At 50.3% G+C, this 16,317-nt stretch overlaps 1 protein-coding gene across 6 annotated transcripts in view; it reads right to left on the reverse strand.

Moving 5' to 3' along the window:
* RREB1 (ras responsive element binding protein 1) overlaps positions 1-16,317 on the reverse strand; it is a 141,129-nt gene that overhangs the window by 24,151 nt on the left and 100,661 nt on the right. For all 6 annotated transcript variants that reach the window (XM_081247631.1, XM_081247632.1, XM_081247629.1 and 3 more), the window contains 2 exons: positions 12,098-12,242; positions 11,397-11,533 (listed from right to left, as the gene is read on the reverse strand). In XM_081247631.1, the coding sequence (XP_081103757.1) occupies positions 11,397-11,533; positions 12,098-12,242 (282 nt within the window). The remainder of the gene's footprint in view (positions 1-11,396; positions 11,534-12,097; positions 12,243-16,317) is intronic.

Genomic DNA, 16,317 nt, shown 5'->3' on the forward strand with positions numbered 1-16,317 from the left:
CCCAGCCAGTGTGTGATCACCCCATCACAATGGAAGCGCAGGCCTGGTTCTCGCTCGCCCTCAGAAGACAGCAGGGCTCACTCCGCCTGGCAGAGAAAGGGTCGTTCATCAAAGGTGGGTAAAGGGGTGGGGTGGGGGGGCCCCCTCATTAAAAAAAAAAATCACGCACATTTAATATTTTACTCAACCTAAAACATATTCAGTTGATCCTCATTATCTGCGGAGTCTGTGTTTGTGAAGTTGCCTACTTGCCAAAATTTATTTGTAAACCCAAGTCAATACTCGCGGTGTGTTCTTGGACAGGCAACGCAACAGAGAACAGAGCGGGAAGAATCCGAGTTGCCTGACGCACGCGTTCCCTGCTGGGGCTGGACAAGGAGACGCTCTGCCCTCTCGCTTCAGCTCCTACGGTAAACAAGTGTCCTTTTCGCTGTCTCTCTAGTGCTGCCACATTTCTAGCATTTTAGTGCTTCTTCTTGATGAGTCTGCTATTTAAAATGGTCCCCAAGGGCTTCCCTGGTGGTGCAGTGGTTAAGAATCCGTCTGCCAATGCAGGGGACACGGGTTCGATCCCTGGGTCGGGAAGATCCCACATGCGGCGGAGCATCTAAGCCCGTGCACCACAACTACTGAGCCTGCGCTCTAGAGCCCGTGAGCCACAACTACTGAAGCCTGCGCGCCTAGAGCCCATGCTCCGCAACGAGGGAGCCACCGCAGTGAGAAGCCTGCGCGCACCGCAACGAAGAGTAGCCCCCACTCCCCGCCACTAGAGAAAAGCCCACGCAGCAACGAAGACCCAACGCAGCCAAAAATAAATAAATAAAATAAATAAATTTTAAAAATAAAATAAAATGGTCCCCAAGCGTAATGCTGAAGTGCCACCCAGTGTCGCCAAGAGCAAGAAGGCTGTGACGTGCTTTGCGGAGAAAATACGCGTGTTAGGTGAGCTCCGTTCAGGCGTGAGCTAGAGTGCTGTCGGCTGTGAGTTCAATGTTGATGAGTCAACAGTATATACTACACAGAGTGCCTTTAAACAGAAACACACTTAATAAAACAAGGTTATGTATCAATTAGTTCATGAAAATGTGACCAGAGGCTTGCAGGAAACTAACCCTGTGTTTCCTCTAGGAACAATGGTCCAGCGCCCACTGACTCTCTGTCTGTGGGGACTTCACGGAACGTACCTACTGTGTAACAAGACTCCACTGCACATTCAACTCGCCCGTCCTTTCTGGGGGCCAAGGACTTAGGTTTGAGTCTAGCTCCACTGAGTGAAGATCCATGTCGTCATCACTGTGTGACTCACACTCATAACACAGCATCTTTGATTTCAGATTTTAGATGCTTTCAGGTAGAGCAAGAACTTAGATTTTTGCAAACCAAACTAAAGCAGCATCCTAGGTTCTTATGATTGTTTCTTCAACTGTTCACAGCTGTCTTGCCCACCTTAAATTTGACAGCAAAACAAACAAACAAACAACAGCAACAACAAAAACACATCCAATCTGGGTTATGTGCAAGTATGCCCAACTTAGTTTTCACAGACTATTCTTTAAAAAAAAAAACAACCAATATTTCGCTGGCTTACAGAAAATTTAATTAAATTACAGCAAATAATTACAAGTATTACTGACATAAACAGGTTGGGGAGAAATAATACTGACCCTCGGCAGCCTGCATGTCAACTGCAGAAGGTGAGCAGGTGGGCCTGAGCAGTGGGCTGCACGCTTCTTGAGCTTTTAACCTTGAGCTTCTAACTTTAGAGTTAAAACGTTTTTGAGCATTTGTCCCGTATCGGCTTGCTGTTGGATAAATGTGTGTGTTATGTATCTTTATGTATTTATATGCACACATATATAATCTACCAGGTACATTATAAAATATAAAAATAGAAAATTTTAAAGGATGAGTGAAGAAAAGTCCCATTATTTTGCCTTTGTGCCCCAGAGATCTTTCTGAACACCCTCCTCTTTTGAGACTATGGCATCAGTGCAGAGTCTACTGGCCATGAGTATTCCACGTGAGGGCATCACACGTGGGTTGTACAAGGGAATGGAGAGTGTCTCGGAAGGCGGCGATAAGGATTACTGCCTTTCTGTCGTAGCCATGAATTTTCAGTAACGCTGAGTTTGCACCATTTATCTAGACGTATCGACCACCTCCTTCATTCTCTTATTCACCTTCAAACCCTTCCCATTGCTGGTATCTGGTACCAAGTTTGCGCTCCATACACACGTGGCAGAATTACCTGGCACCAACCACAGGCTGTGTCCTCCGAGCAAGGCAGGTGTGGAGCAGTGGGGGGAAGGGCGCAGGGACCAGGGAGTCCCAGCTGGGAATGGGGAGTCAGAGTGTGTGACCTTGGACAACTTGTTTCATCTGTATTTCAGCTGCCTGCTGCGTAAAATTTCCCAAACGTGCCTGAGATAAGAATCCCCTCTTGGCCTTGTTCAAAACCAGATGCCTGGGGCCACTGCAGATGGACTGGAATCAGAATAATGGGAGGAGGAACCCAGGAATCTGTCTGTGTGCAAGCACACCAGGTGCCTCTTACATCAGACGAGTGTGGAAAATAAATTAGTGAGAATCAAGCAAGAGGATCTCGAATTTATGAACAAATAAAGCTACAAGGCTGGGCGAGCTCACTCCCTTCCTGCTATGAGGCTCCGTTTTCTTTCTCATCTGTATGTGGGGACCTTTAGAGTTACTGTGAATAACAGGTAACCAGATGCTCAGAGAACTGCAAGGTGCTAGACCAAATTTAACCATTATTTTATGGCGCTAGGTACAAAAAGAAATCAGGAATAACCCACTTCCTGGCAATTACAGCAAACACAAAAATGCAGAAAAAATGGAATTTTAATTTCCAAAGGATGTATTCTCTCCTTTCGCTCTCGAGAACTCCACAGAACAGCAGAACTTCTCCACTGCTGCCGTTTAATCTGGAGACTCACTGGGAGAGACGTGTGTTCCTTCTAGTGCTGCCTCTGCCCTGCACCCACTGCTTCCTCGTCGCCCCCGTTCCCCTCTGGAGCCGCAGCCTGCGCGCACACGCACTCAAGAGCTTCCCAATGCCCTGAAACGAGCCCTCCATCCACCACATCACACCTCTGTTTCCACAGGGTTTCAATCAAGGCGCTCCTATTTCACTTCTGAAAGGATATAGACTATCATCTTACAAACAAACTTCTTGAAAAGTGGCAGAGAAAATAAAAATCTGCCTGGAAATCAGAAGCACATCAAGAGGCTGGTTAAAAAGAAGGAAAGAACCCTCATGGGAGAAAACACTGCCCCCGCGTCTCACACTTGGACCTCTACCTGCGGACAGATGTTAAATGAAACCGACGTGGAAAACCGTCACCCAGAGACGTTTAGATTGCCTTTGTCAGGCAGAGACACTCGGTTCCTCCTGAGGCCCAGTGGAGGTCACTGCAAATCTGCAGGTGATGCTGCTGGCTGCTGAGCTGGGGCTATCTGCTAACCTCGCTTCGGTCTGTCACCTTCATTAAGGCCACAGCCATGGATCGGGTGGTCCCCACCACTCTTCCCCTCGACCCCGGTTTGGGGGATCTTTCAACCCTGCCAGGAACTCGTGAACAGCACACTGTAAAATATTTAGACGGAGTGGAACTGTACTTAGAGTCACAGCAGAGTGACTGGAGGATGATTTCATTTTGCAAGTGATCTGACGACGTGCCAGGGGGAAATTTTACGGATCCGAGAGGCTGCTTTCGGATTTTCTGGCAATGGAGATGGCCTTAAGTTGCAAACTGAGGGTAACTTTTCCAAACGGCCTTAAGTTGCAAACTGAGGGTAACTTTTCCAAATGGCCTTAAGTTGCAAACTGAGGGTAACTTTTCCAAATGGAAACTAACTTTCGCTGTCAGTAAGATAAATGCATTTAATGGGGGAAAGTGTATCTAGCTGTAGGGTTTAAAGAAGCTAATAAGATTCCACCCACTCTTCTAAGAACAAAACTTTCTTTTTTTCTCTTTAAATCACATACTCAAATAGATTACCGTGAAGAAAACAAAAAGTCATCATTTAAAAAAACTCTAAAGGACATTTTAAGTAAAGGTGAGCTTACTTACGAAATGCAGGGATAAATGCCAATATGGACATCCTGCCTGCCCTTGGCTTACGGAAGGAGGATCACCTACATGTGAGCCCCAGATCGTTCTGCTCACAGAAACAGTGTTTCTGTACCCAAGGCAGTTCACCAGAGCCCACTTCACCCAGAAAACACTTGAATCCCAGCACGTGTTAGCAAGTGCTTCTATGAGAAAGGAAGCACGTTTAGTTCGGAGTGCTGGGAGAGCGTCCTGCTCCCCTAACTGCAGGGTTCCACCTCCCTCAGGGCGGCCCTATTCCCGGGGCAGGGGCTCCAGCACTTCAGTTTACTCGGGGTGGGTGGTAAGGGAAGAGCTGAGGTGTGGGGCCGTGCAGGGTTGGAACTTCTGGAAGCGGAGGGGAAAAGCAGCTGTCTGCAGCTTATCTGCTCTGCCTGCTGTGGCAGCACCTGCAGTGTCACTGAGAGGGCTTGGGGAGGTGTTTAGCAGAGACAGGAGGGGCTGGGCGGGGGGTCCCAGGGGAGGGAAATGCCCCCCAGCAGCAGGCAGGGAAGTGAGCCAAGTTTCCACTGCAGCCCCCGGTATACAGAGGAACAGCTGGCAGGACTGGGGGCTGCCAGTGCTGGGGCTGGAGGGAGGCACTGTGAGCCCAGAGCACCTTCACCGTGTGCATGCTCCTGTCCCTTCTCCTTCAGGAATCAAACAAACTCACCCAGTCTCTCAGCACACGGGCTCTGGCCTTGACGTTGGCCTCACCGGGAAGAGCACACTGCGAACGCGGTCAGAGAAGGCTGACTTCCCTGAGAGTGGCAAACCGCACTGATCTTGAAGCGACCCTGCCAGCCACAGCTCAGGCCAGGGATGGGCCAGGCAGCTCCGGGAGGTCCAGGAAGTACCCTCCTTTGTTAGCTGGGGCTTTGTCCTTTCAGTTCTCAGAGGGCTTCAATGCAAATGAATGATGTTCTTGTTCATGCCCAGATCCACGACTAGTCTCAAAAAACAAACGTCAGGATCTTACAGTCACTGAATCGAGGGCTTACATGTACCTCGGCACACCCAGTGGGGCAGGGCACCACGGAAGCCGTTCTTTACAACACGTGCCCTTCCTTCTTATTTACTTTTTAGAAGACAACTGCAGAATTCTGGGCTGGGGTAGGAATGTGCTATGATACACGTGCTGTAATGGCGTGGGCACTGTGCAGGAAGTCGGGGTACAGGAAGAAGCTGTCAACAGAGCAGCTCACAGTAGGGCTGACAGTGACTTAGCAGGACTAACTCTCACAATTAAAGGCATCAGCCATGAAACAAGGAACGTGTAACCACTAACCAGAGTGGGTTTCCCAACTAACCTTCCTGAAGGATCTACAATGGCGGGGAGCTCGTGCACACACACACACACAGAAGACTGAGTCAAACCAAGGTAAATGTGGAGGCAAAATCACCAGCAAAAGCATCTACAGAAATGGAAAACAAGGCCACCAAAAAGCTTAAAAAAAATTTTTTTTTAAGCCCTGTGGCTAAGCACTTCTGGGAATAACTCCTCCCAGGGTTTGCTACAGTAATACTGTATCATCTGGTGACCCCTTACTTCCACATTGTTCTATCATGTCTCCCAGTTAAGGGACAGACAGACGACCCCCACTGCCACAAGAAAGGGTTAAAAAAATTTTTTGTCACTATGCTAAACATATTTTTGAAAGACTGCTTTGGCAAATTTCAAACATCAGGAAACACATTTCTTTAGAATCTCAGGTTTCCCCAACAATCTAAGGGAAATGATGTGCGGTTCTATAATTTAAAGGTATCGGGACCTTTCAAGCTTCTAATCATCTGGGTTTCTGCACAGCTGGATCACAGCATTTGGGAGGCAGGACTCAAACCAAATGTAAACAGCCGTTCAGTTACCCACCCGGTCTTTACAAAAGCAAAATCAGATAAAAGTGGCTATTTACAACGATAAAGACTAAAGGCCAAACTGCTTTCATGTTCTCTGTCAAGCAAATGGTACCTGGAGAAGCCCCGCAACGTGCTTCCTTCTCTATTTTACTGGAATGGGATTCCCAGAGAGCGACACGAACCCATAATTCTAAGTGTCGCAAGGGTTAAAATATTAAAAACAACACATGTTCTAAATAATAGTATCAGAAGTAAATGTTCATTGATTGTTTGTTACAGTCTGGGGACTGTGGATGCTCCCTTCATCCTCACACAGCCCCTAAGTCCATTTTCCAGATGGGGAAACTGAGCCCAGGGTCACGGAGACGCCAGGCCCCGGTCAGGCTGCAGCCGGCACCCTCACCACCCCTCTGCTGCAGCTGCTGCGCTGTGTGTTCAGAGGATGGTTCCTGCAGGTGTCCCAGCTCCTTCTACAACCCGTGTCACACCCTTAATGCCTGGGCCCTGGACAGTGGCTCAACTGGGAGTCTTCCCAACACTCCAGGAGCAGCAGCAGGCCCGGCCCTGTCATCAGAACCTGGGAAATACCTTGCTGAGAAAGCGGCAGTCACCCTGGTTGCTTCCTTGAGATACTGAATTTCTTGCTCATTACAGTGTTTTATCAAGGGACTGACATTCCTTTTTAAAGGGATTTCAGGCTTCATTTTCTCTGTTCTGTCTACGGAGGCAAGAGGGGCGAGTGCAAACAGCTTCTCTTCAGAGCCCCGCCCGGTTCAGACACTCCTCTCCCCCGGGTGCCCACCCTCCCTGCCCTCCCCCACTTCCCAGCCGCAGAGCTGACAGCCAACAGCTGCACTAATCTCTCCCAGTTGCTGGGAGCAACGGTGACGGCCTGTGAGAGGGCCCTGGCCAGGGGCAGCCTGCCCTCCCCACGCCCAGGAATCCGCCGGGCTGCACACTGCGTCCCGACGCCCTGCTAGGTCTGTTCGACCGAAGCAACGCAGCGGGAAGCCGGGCAGGTCCAGGGACTGCTCAACGGGCGGCTGGGGTGAGCCCAGAAGCCGGCGGCAGTGCCCACTCCACATGGCTGAGAGGCCCCTGGGCAGGGTGGGGAGGGGCCGCCCGGACCGAGGCCTCCAGCTTCCGGCCAGTCAGGGGGCGGATCTTCTCCTCCCTCAGCCCCCAGCATCGTTTTAAATCTGCCCTCCACCTGGCTGAGCCTCAGACCCCTGGGGCTCTTATACGAGATGCTGAAGAGTATTTTGTTATACCCTCTCCCTATTTTTAGGATGACATTTAACTAACAAGTGTGGGACCAGCGCCATGTCAGTCAGTCTCAGGGTCTCCCTGCAGGTGACGGGAGTGTCGAGGGGGGATGGGGTGCAGGGCAGGCAGTCGAACGTTCCCTGGAACACTTGAGAATCCAGAAGAAGGCGGTCCTGGTGACTCTCCCCACCTCTGGCAGCCGGCCCTCCATGCCTGTGGGCACCTGCCCTCCTCTCCGTGCCACCCCGTGCCCGCAGAGCCCACTCAGGTCCCCACGTTCCAACTCCCCATGTAGATTTAAGGGCATTACCATAAGATTTTCCTCACAGACAACTAGGATGGGTAACTGGACTGGACTGAGGAGGGCCTGCCCCGGGCAAGGGCCCCAGCATCCAATGTAAAATGCCGTGGGAAGCTTTCCGCCAACCTATCCGGCTCCCTGGCTCCCTCTGCTTGGACAAGAGGCTGCTGGCCTGTCTGGCCCTGAACTGACCCACTTCACTCCATTATAATTGCTCTTACTCTTTTGCTGACAGCCCTCGAGGGGCCCTGTCTCCACTGTCACCGCTTTTTTCTTAAGTCTGGTCAAGGGCCTGGCACACAACAAGCACTCATTCATTTGCCGGATCCATTTTAGCTGAACTAATTTAAAAATTATTTATTACCCGATCTCCTTTAATCAAGAAGACACATAAGATTATACAATAACTTTTGCCAAATTTCGCCCCCAGCTGCAGCCACAGTGCCACCGTGACTACCCAGAGGTCCCCCCAGCCCAGCCCAGTCCCCATTAGCCAGAGACTAGTCATTCAGACACAAAATGGGGGGGGGCGGGGTCTGAGACAAAGCCCTCCCAGCTACAGGTGGGTGGGCTTGTCCTAGGCTCGCACCTACACATGGGCTGCTGGGGGCTTGGAATGGGCCTCTTCCAATTGAAATGGGCTGCGATCATGCCCCACACACCAGATGGCAAAGACTGTATGAGAATGAGAATGTAAATCACATGACTGATGATTTCTGTACTGACATTATATTTTGGATATATTAGTAGACCAGCAAAGCATGATCAATTTCAGCAAAGCATGATCAATTTCGCTATTTCTTCTTCCTTTTTCAGAATGTGGCTTCTAGAAAACTTAAGGTGGCCCTTGTGGCTCTCCTCCTGTTTGCACTGGTGGGTGCTGACCTGGACTTCCCTCCCAGCTAACTTTACTCAGGGCAGCGGACAGCCTGTTACTACTCTGTTCTATTCTTATAACCAGGCACGATACTCAACACCCAGCCACCCTCACACAGGGATGTCCTCTCTGCATCCACCTGCTCACTGAACACTCTGTCACCTCCAGTCCCAAGTGCCAGCTCCCAAAAAGCCTCTGCTTCTCCTGTCTGGGGGGCTGTGCGGAAGGGCCAAGTCACCGCGGGTCTGGTCACGCCAGGGCGAAAACGAACCCGACAGTCGGAGCCAGAATCACTACAGTGGTCTGTGTCTTCCTTTTGCTCTACGCTTACACTTCGTTAACTTGAAACACAAGGCACTGCAGGAGAAAGGCCTCGGCGTTTACATGAGTTTGGATTTCCAATGCTTTTTATTAAGGAACAACGGGCACCTTGCCAGCTTTGGGGGTGGGCGGTAAGGGCAGGAGAGGGAGCGAAAGAAGCCAACAGCTGTTTCGAGTTATAAACTTTCTGTCTAAACTGGTAGCACCCCACTGTGGTCCTGCTGCCTTTGGGGTTTGCAAAGAGAGCTGGCGCCTGTTTTAGCTCTGGGTTAACAGGCAGCCTCTCCCACTAGCTACTGTCACAGTTCACTGCCTGGCTGGGCCCTGCCGGCTCATGCCTGTCCCCATGGCATCCTCTGATAGCAGGCCATTATGTGGAGGGCAGAGCAGAGGGGAGAGAAGGGAAATTAACTATGTTCTGTAATTAACTCCTTTGGTTCCCAGACACAAGACCCACCCACACAGCAACAGCCGCCAGACAGGGGATGGCATGCTTGCCCCCCATCATGGATGCAAGGCAACCTCTTCTCACGCCACTGCCGGGAGGGGCCGAGCCCTCCCCCAGGCTCAGAACTCCTCCGGTCCACCCTCCCCAAACAGAGGATGCTGTTACCAAGTGGGCAAGGGTGGACCTGAGGTTTAACTTCACAGCCTTGGAGTCACGGCAAGTGAATTATGCACCAAATCATGTAAAACAGTGAACCAGTGTCCAAGGCGATTCCCGTCTCCATGTTCTCCAAGTAGCCAGCCCAGCCTGCCCCCAGATTAGGTGCTTGTCCAGAAGGCCCCGCTCCAGGAGCGCCCACGCCCTGGTGCCGGCCAGCACTAAAGAAGGGGACACCTGATCCTCCTCTATCACTGCTATACACTGTGCTGTGCAGGCTCCAGCTGCCCAGAAATCTCTCTTGAGAGTTAAGTGATTTTCCCTGTCGGCCAGAATCATCTAGAAGAGGATAAATGGGTAGTTCCTAAGATGGTATCTGATCACAGAATAAAACACAAAGTGAAAGAAAACCTAGGGAGGAACCCAGAGAGGAGCAGTGTGTGGACTCAGGCACCCCGCCGTGCCGGGTCAGAAGCGCCGACGGGGGTCGGAGGGTCGGGGGTCGCACCAGCTATTCCTGCCTCTGCCCACGACTCGCCACATGAGGTCTGTCTGGTAACTTCACCCCCGCTTGCTCAGGTCCTGCATCTAGAGAACTATTTCAATAGTTACCACCCACCACCAGCCCGCATCCTGGGATGCTGTGGACGTTAATGAAACCATGAAGCCAAGTTCCTGAATCTCTCAGAACGACAGGGCCTACAAAAGGAAGAGCCAAGTGCTTTTTCTTGGTAGACAGGAACAACTGTTAAGAGGCAGGTTTCAGAGTCACAGAATTTCAGGCCTGAAAGGGAACACAAGGACGATCTGGTCCAGCTCTCCTTCGAGGTTCAGATGCAGCTGGTCCAGGCCCCATGTGAGCAGAGGCGGGACAGGGACCCAGGGTCCTGACCACCAGTCCATGCCTGCCCGTCACATCCAGGAGTTTCCCAAGACGGGGCAGTCACCTAAAGACATGTTGTAGCACTTCAATTGCTCAGAGTTTAATCTCTCCATAAATTCTTTTTTCTCTCTAATGGAAAAATGTCAAGCTAATGTGATTAAGGATAATGATTATTTGACACGACTTTATGTTACTGGACAATTAGGCTTTTCCCCAAACACAAACATGTTCAGCTGCCTCAGACCTTTTCACTCCTAGGTCACAACCAAACATGTGCCCCCAAGAAGGAAATGTGGTCCATGTATTGGTGAGTAAGACAAACAGATGTCCAGATTTCTACACTCCCAAGCTGTCTTCTGAAACCCAAAGCTGCAACCACGTATGCACTGGCCTCTGCCTTGGGAACCTTCAGCTGTGCCTCTCAGGACCTGCTACTTTCAAGTCTCACAATACCACAGGCTCCCCTACAGCACCTTAAAAATGTTACAGCAGCAGTTTCAGAGAGGAAGAGGGCACCTGCTCAGCAGGAACAAAGGGCTTTCTGCCTGATAAAAACGTAGGGAAGAAAGTCGGGGAGGAAAGCCGAGCTCCCCCCACCCCGGGCCCAAATTCTGCCGGAGGTCCGCCTGGGACCAATGAGAATCAGAAAAACTATGTGGAGCCTGGACCAGCGGAACCACCACCTTTGCTGCTACTGCGACAGGCTTCATTCGGGTCCCGTGTCCTGCACAACAGAACGCTGTCTTGCCCCCAAATGCTCTCCTAGGTTTCTGTGCTACCAGCCCATTCCAGACGCCCACGAGCACCTGATCTGCCCTCCCCGTCCTTATCACACACACGGGCGCAGCTAACGACCATTTGGGCTGCAACACCTTCTGTGAAGAAAACGTGTCTGCTGCCCAAAGCCCGGTGCTAGGAGGCTACCCGTGGGCGGGGGCTCATGGGGATCGCCCAGGGGCCCTGCCAGGAGTGCAGGAAGCACCGTGGCGCTGGTGAATCCTCCTGGGGCTGCAGCCACCTGCTCTGACCCCTCTGAGCCCCACTTCCACCCCCGCAAGCACTCTGATCGGCCTCACTAATGGCCTCACAGCCCAGGCTGGAGTAACAGGAGGTAAGTTGCATCACACATCCCAAGGAGGCGCCCCCAGAGCACAAGCCTGCCCCAGCCTCTCTCCTACCTTAGCGGGTTATCTGAGTGGGTCTCCATGTGGGTCTCCAGCCCGTACTTGCACACGAACTCCTTGAAACACAGTGGGCAGTGAAACACTTCATCAGCTTTCTTCTCCATGTCACCCGACTGCCTGTCCTCTACCATCTTAGGGGAAAGAAGAAACATTAAGTCACACGGGAGGGCTCCCACGTGGTTTGTTTCAGAGAAGTCGACACTAAATCCAGAATCTGAGAGGAAAAGGACGCTTCCCTCCTAGGCATTAAGGATGCTACTGACCAACGTTTCATGTAACAAAACCTCACCAAACACCAGCACCCACCCACCCACCCTCAACCCACTCATCCATTCAACAAATATTCACGGAGCACCTAGTACCTGCCAGGCACTAGGAATAAAAGAGTGAGGACAAAAGAGTCCCTAATACTTAGTAGAACCTTCCATTCTAGCTGGAGAAACAAAAAACCCCAGGAACAATGAAACAAGCTCCTCAAATCATCAGTGGGCTCAGCCGGGGGGCTCTTCCTTTCACAAAGGAAGAGCAAACAGGTACCCTTTTCTACAGAGACCTTATGAAACAGTGCAGGGAAACAGAGGTTAGAAGCTTGGGATGGGTGTCCGCCAAGCCCCCTGACTGCAAAAATAAAGGCTGGAGGGATTTCTGCCAAGAGTCCCTGGGGTAGGCACATCTGTGCTGGGGGCAGAGAGGACCTTTTTAGCAGGCGCTGGGTCTTCCTTCTCTGACTCTGTATCATGACTCAGTTTCCTTTTGGAGGACAGCCGCCTGCGCTTCAGTGGGGACGGAGGGGCTGCAGCTGTAGCGCTGCTGGGGTCCTTCTCATGAATCTTCATATGTCTGGAAAGAACACACACACAGACAATGTGATTTAGCAAAAATTGAGTTGGTTTATTTTAAATGTTTTATATTTTCTATTTGGGCACTGGTAGTTAAGTTTTCCTTAGTTAAGAGATACGGGGTATAATTTATACAGTGACTTCTTTTTAAAAACCTTATAATCTCCTTGAACCCCTCGTGAAGCTCTCACAACGAAGTGCTATCCAAAAACGTGGCTCAGTGCCTTGCTGTCTGTTGGAAGATATTCATGAACTTCACTGGCACTAATGAGATAAAAACAAACTATTTGATGATCGGTTCTGCTTATTCAGACAAGCTGTACTATTTTAGGGCACATAATTCTATATAGACAAAAGAAGTCCCAGGTACCACTAGTTCGTAAACCAAGAAACCACTCTGTGGTCCCAGAACCCACCCCCGTCTACCAGTAGAATGTGTTCTCTCTCTTCTGCCTCTAGAAGCATGCTGGGGGTCAAATTTGAGAAGTGCTGACCGAGCACACGTCTGAAGTGCCTGAGACCTGAAAGCCTGCCCATGTTCTCCAAGGTCTTACATGGATTTGCAGATCATGAAAGTAGCTGGGACAATGGGATAAGTTACATGTTGCAACCCTGACATCTACAGGACTAGGAATACACATACAAGAAAGTATTATATTAGTATGCATGTCTGTTCCAAAAAGAGAGTTTTATGGGTGACCTGACTTAAGTGACCTTACATTATCAAGTTCTAAAACAAACATTCTAGGAACCAGGTCCCAAGAGCTATAGGGAAAGAAAGAATGGCATTACAAAAAGTCTCAATTTCCTTGCTTTGTGACATAAAAGGTTTACTTTTCCTAAGGACAGTCATCATCGGCATCGTCATCTCTGACCGGGGTTAAACTGTGCCAGATGTGGGAACGTAGCCACAGCTTTTTATAAATAACCCTCTGATGGGATTATCTTACTGGAGATGTTCTCAGGAATGGAAAAAAAAAAGACAGCAAGTTTTCATAAACGATCCTGTCAGACTTCTAAAAGGAAGTTCTGCTCAGCTCAAGCTCACATTCTGCTGCACCTTCTGTACAGGAGACAGGCTAGGGATAAAAGAGCTGAGAAGCTCATGAACCACAAGCAGCAACAATTCAGGCTCTCAGGCCAATGATTCAACGAGACGGCTAGGTAACACCTTGCCCACTCACAACCTCTGCCCCCAGACACCCGTGAGTCCTCCTTCTATGAGTGTGTGGAGCTAAGAGCTAGGATTTCCCTGGTTCTGGCCCTACAGACATACACTAGAAGGTGGAGGGGTCCCCACGTCAGCCCGTGACCACACTAGCCTCTGCCCGAAGAGCACCAGCCCAGTCATCCACCAGTAGGCGAGATGTGGCCTAACCTCTGAGAAATGGGACTCAGGGAAGGAGGCTCAGGCCAGCCCTCTGTTCTCTTAGGGGGACTCAGTGTGGTGAGTCAGAAAGATCTAGTGGGAGAAAATGGAAAAGAATCACAGACAACCATCATGCCCACATCCACATAATTCCTTGCTTAGATTATTAGAGAATGCTTTATTATTAGTTTTTGGTCACCTAAAGCCTTGAGAAAGTTAACGGAGACAAACAGCCTTGTTCTATGTACCGCCTCTATTTTAAGGCGATTGGGAGTTAAGGAGACCATCATTTAACATCAGTGTTTGGAGAAAAAAAGAAAGGCTGGCAAGTTTCTTTCGACATTTATTGTACGGCCCATTCCAATTTTAGAAATGTAAAAAAAAATTTAGGCATCTAAGAATTGAGGAAGTATGTTAATACTATGGGATGTAAATTAGTACCAAACCCATCCTTTCAAGAAATCACTCAAAATGAATTTTAAAAACGAATATCCTGGAGGAGTTGAGGAAGATGGCGTTAGAGTAAGACGCGGAGATCACCTTCCTCCCCACAGATACACCAGAAATTCATCTACACGTGGAACAGCTCCTACAGAACACCTACTGAATGCTGGCAGAAGACCTCAGACCTCCCCAAAGGCAAGAAAGTCCCCACGTACCTGGGTAGGGCAAAAGAAAAAAGAAAAAACAGAGACAAAAGCACAGGGACGGGGCCTGCACCAGTGGAAAGGAGCCGTGAAGGAGGAAAGGTTTCCACACACTAGGAGCCCCTTCGCGGGCGGAGACTGCGGGTGGCGGAGAGGGAAGCTTCGAAGCCGAGGAGGAGAGCGCAGCCACAGGGGTGCGGAGGGCAAAGCGGAGAGATTCCCGCACAGAGGACCGGTGCCGACCAGCACTCACCAGCCCGAGAGGCTTGTCTGCTCGCCCGCTGGGGAGGGCGGGGCTGGGAGCTGAGGCTCGAGCTTCGGTCGGAGCGCAGGGAGAGGACTGGGGTTGGCGGCGTGAACACAGCCTGAAGAGGGTTAGTGCGCCACGGCTGGCCGGGAGGGAGTCCGGGAAAACTCTGGACCTGCCTAAGAGGCAAGAGACGTTTTCTTCCCTCTTTGTTTCCTGGTGCGCGAGGAGAGAGGATTCAGAGCGCTGTTTAAAGGAGCTCCAGAGACGGGCGCGAGCCGTGGCTAAAAGCGCGGACCCCAGAGACGGGCGTGGGATGCTGGGGCTGCTGCTGCCGCCGCTGCCGCCGCCGAGAAGCCTGTGTGCGAGCGCAGGTCACTCTCCACACCTCCCCTCCTGGGAGCCTGTGCAGCCCGCCACTGCCGGGGTCCCGGGATCCAGGGACAACTTCCCCCGTAGAACGCACGGGCGTGCCTCGTGCTGGTGCAACGTCACGCCGGCCTCTGCCGCCGCACGCTCGCCCCGCCTCCACACCCCTCCCTCCCCCGGGCCTGAGTGAGCCAGAGCCCCGGAATCAGTGGCTCCTTTAACCCCGTCCTGTCTGAGCGAAGAACAGACACCCTCCGGCGACCTACACGCAGAGGCGGGGCCAAATCCAAAGCTGAACCCCGGGAGCTGTGCGAACAAAGAAGAGAAAGGGAAATCTCTCCCAGCAGCCTCAGGAGCAGCGGATTAAAGCTCCACAATCAACTTGATGTACCCTGCATCTGTGGAATACCTGAATAGACAACGAATCATCCCAAATTGAGGAGGTGGACTTTGGGAGCCAGTATATTATTTTTCCCCCTTTTCCTCTTTTTGTGAGTGTGTATGTGTATGCTTTTGTGTGAGATTTTGTCTGTATAGCTTTGCTTTCACCATTTGTCCTAGGGTTCTGTCCCTCCGTTTTTTTGTTTTTTTTTGAATACTTAAAAATTTTTTTCTTAATAATTATTTTTTATTTTAATAACTTTATTTTATCTTTGTTTTATCTCCTTTCTTTCTTTCTCTTTCTCTTTCTCCTCTCTCTCTCTCTCTTTCTCTCTCTCTTTCCAACTTCAGGACACTGGTCCACAAGAGACCTCCCAGCTCCACGTAATATCAAACGGAGAAAATCTCCCAGATGTCTCCATCTCAACGCCAAAACCCAGCTTCACAACGACCAGCAAGCGACAGTGCTGGACACCCTATGCCAAACAACTAGCAAGACAGGAACACAACCCAACCCATTAGCAGAGAGGCTGCCTAAAATCATAATAAGGCCACAGACACCCCAAAACACACCACCAGACCTGGACCTGCCCACCAGAAAGACAAGATCCAGCCTCATCCACCAGAACACAGGCACTAGTCCCCTCCACCAGGAAGCCTACACAACCCACTGAACCAACTTTAGCCACTGGGGACAGACACCAAAAACAACGGGAACTACGAACCTGCAGCCTGCAAAAAGGAGAACCCAAACACAGTAAGATAAGCAAAATGAGAAGACAGAAAAACACACAGCAGATGAAGGAGCAAGGTAGAAACCCAACAGACCTAACAAATGAAGAGGAAATAGGCAGTCTACCTGAAAAAGAATTCAGAATAATGATAGAAAAGATGATCCAAAATCTTGGAAATAGAATAGAGAAAATGCAAGAAACATTTAACAAGGGCCTAGAAGAACTAAAGAGGAAACAAGCAACGATGAACAACACAATAAATGATATTAAAAATACTCTAGAAGGGATCAATAGCAGAATAACTGAGGCAGAAGAACAGATAAGTGACC

The sequence above is a fragment of the Mesoplodon bidens genome (assembly GCF_964165515.1).
Source record: "Mesoplodon bidens genome assembly, chromosome: 10".
Lineage (NCBI taxonomy): Eukaryota > Metazoa > Chordata > Mammalia > Artiodactyla > Ziphiidae > Mesoplodon > Mesoplodon bidens.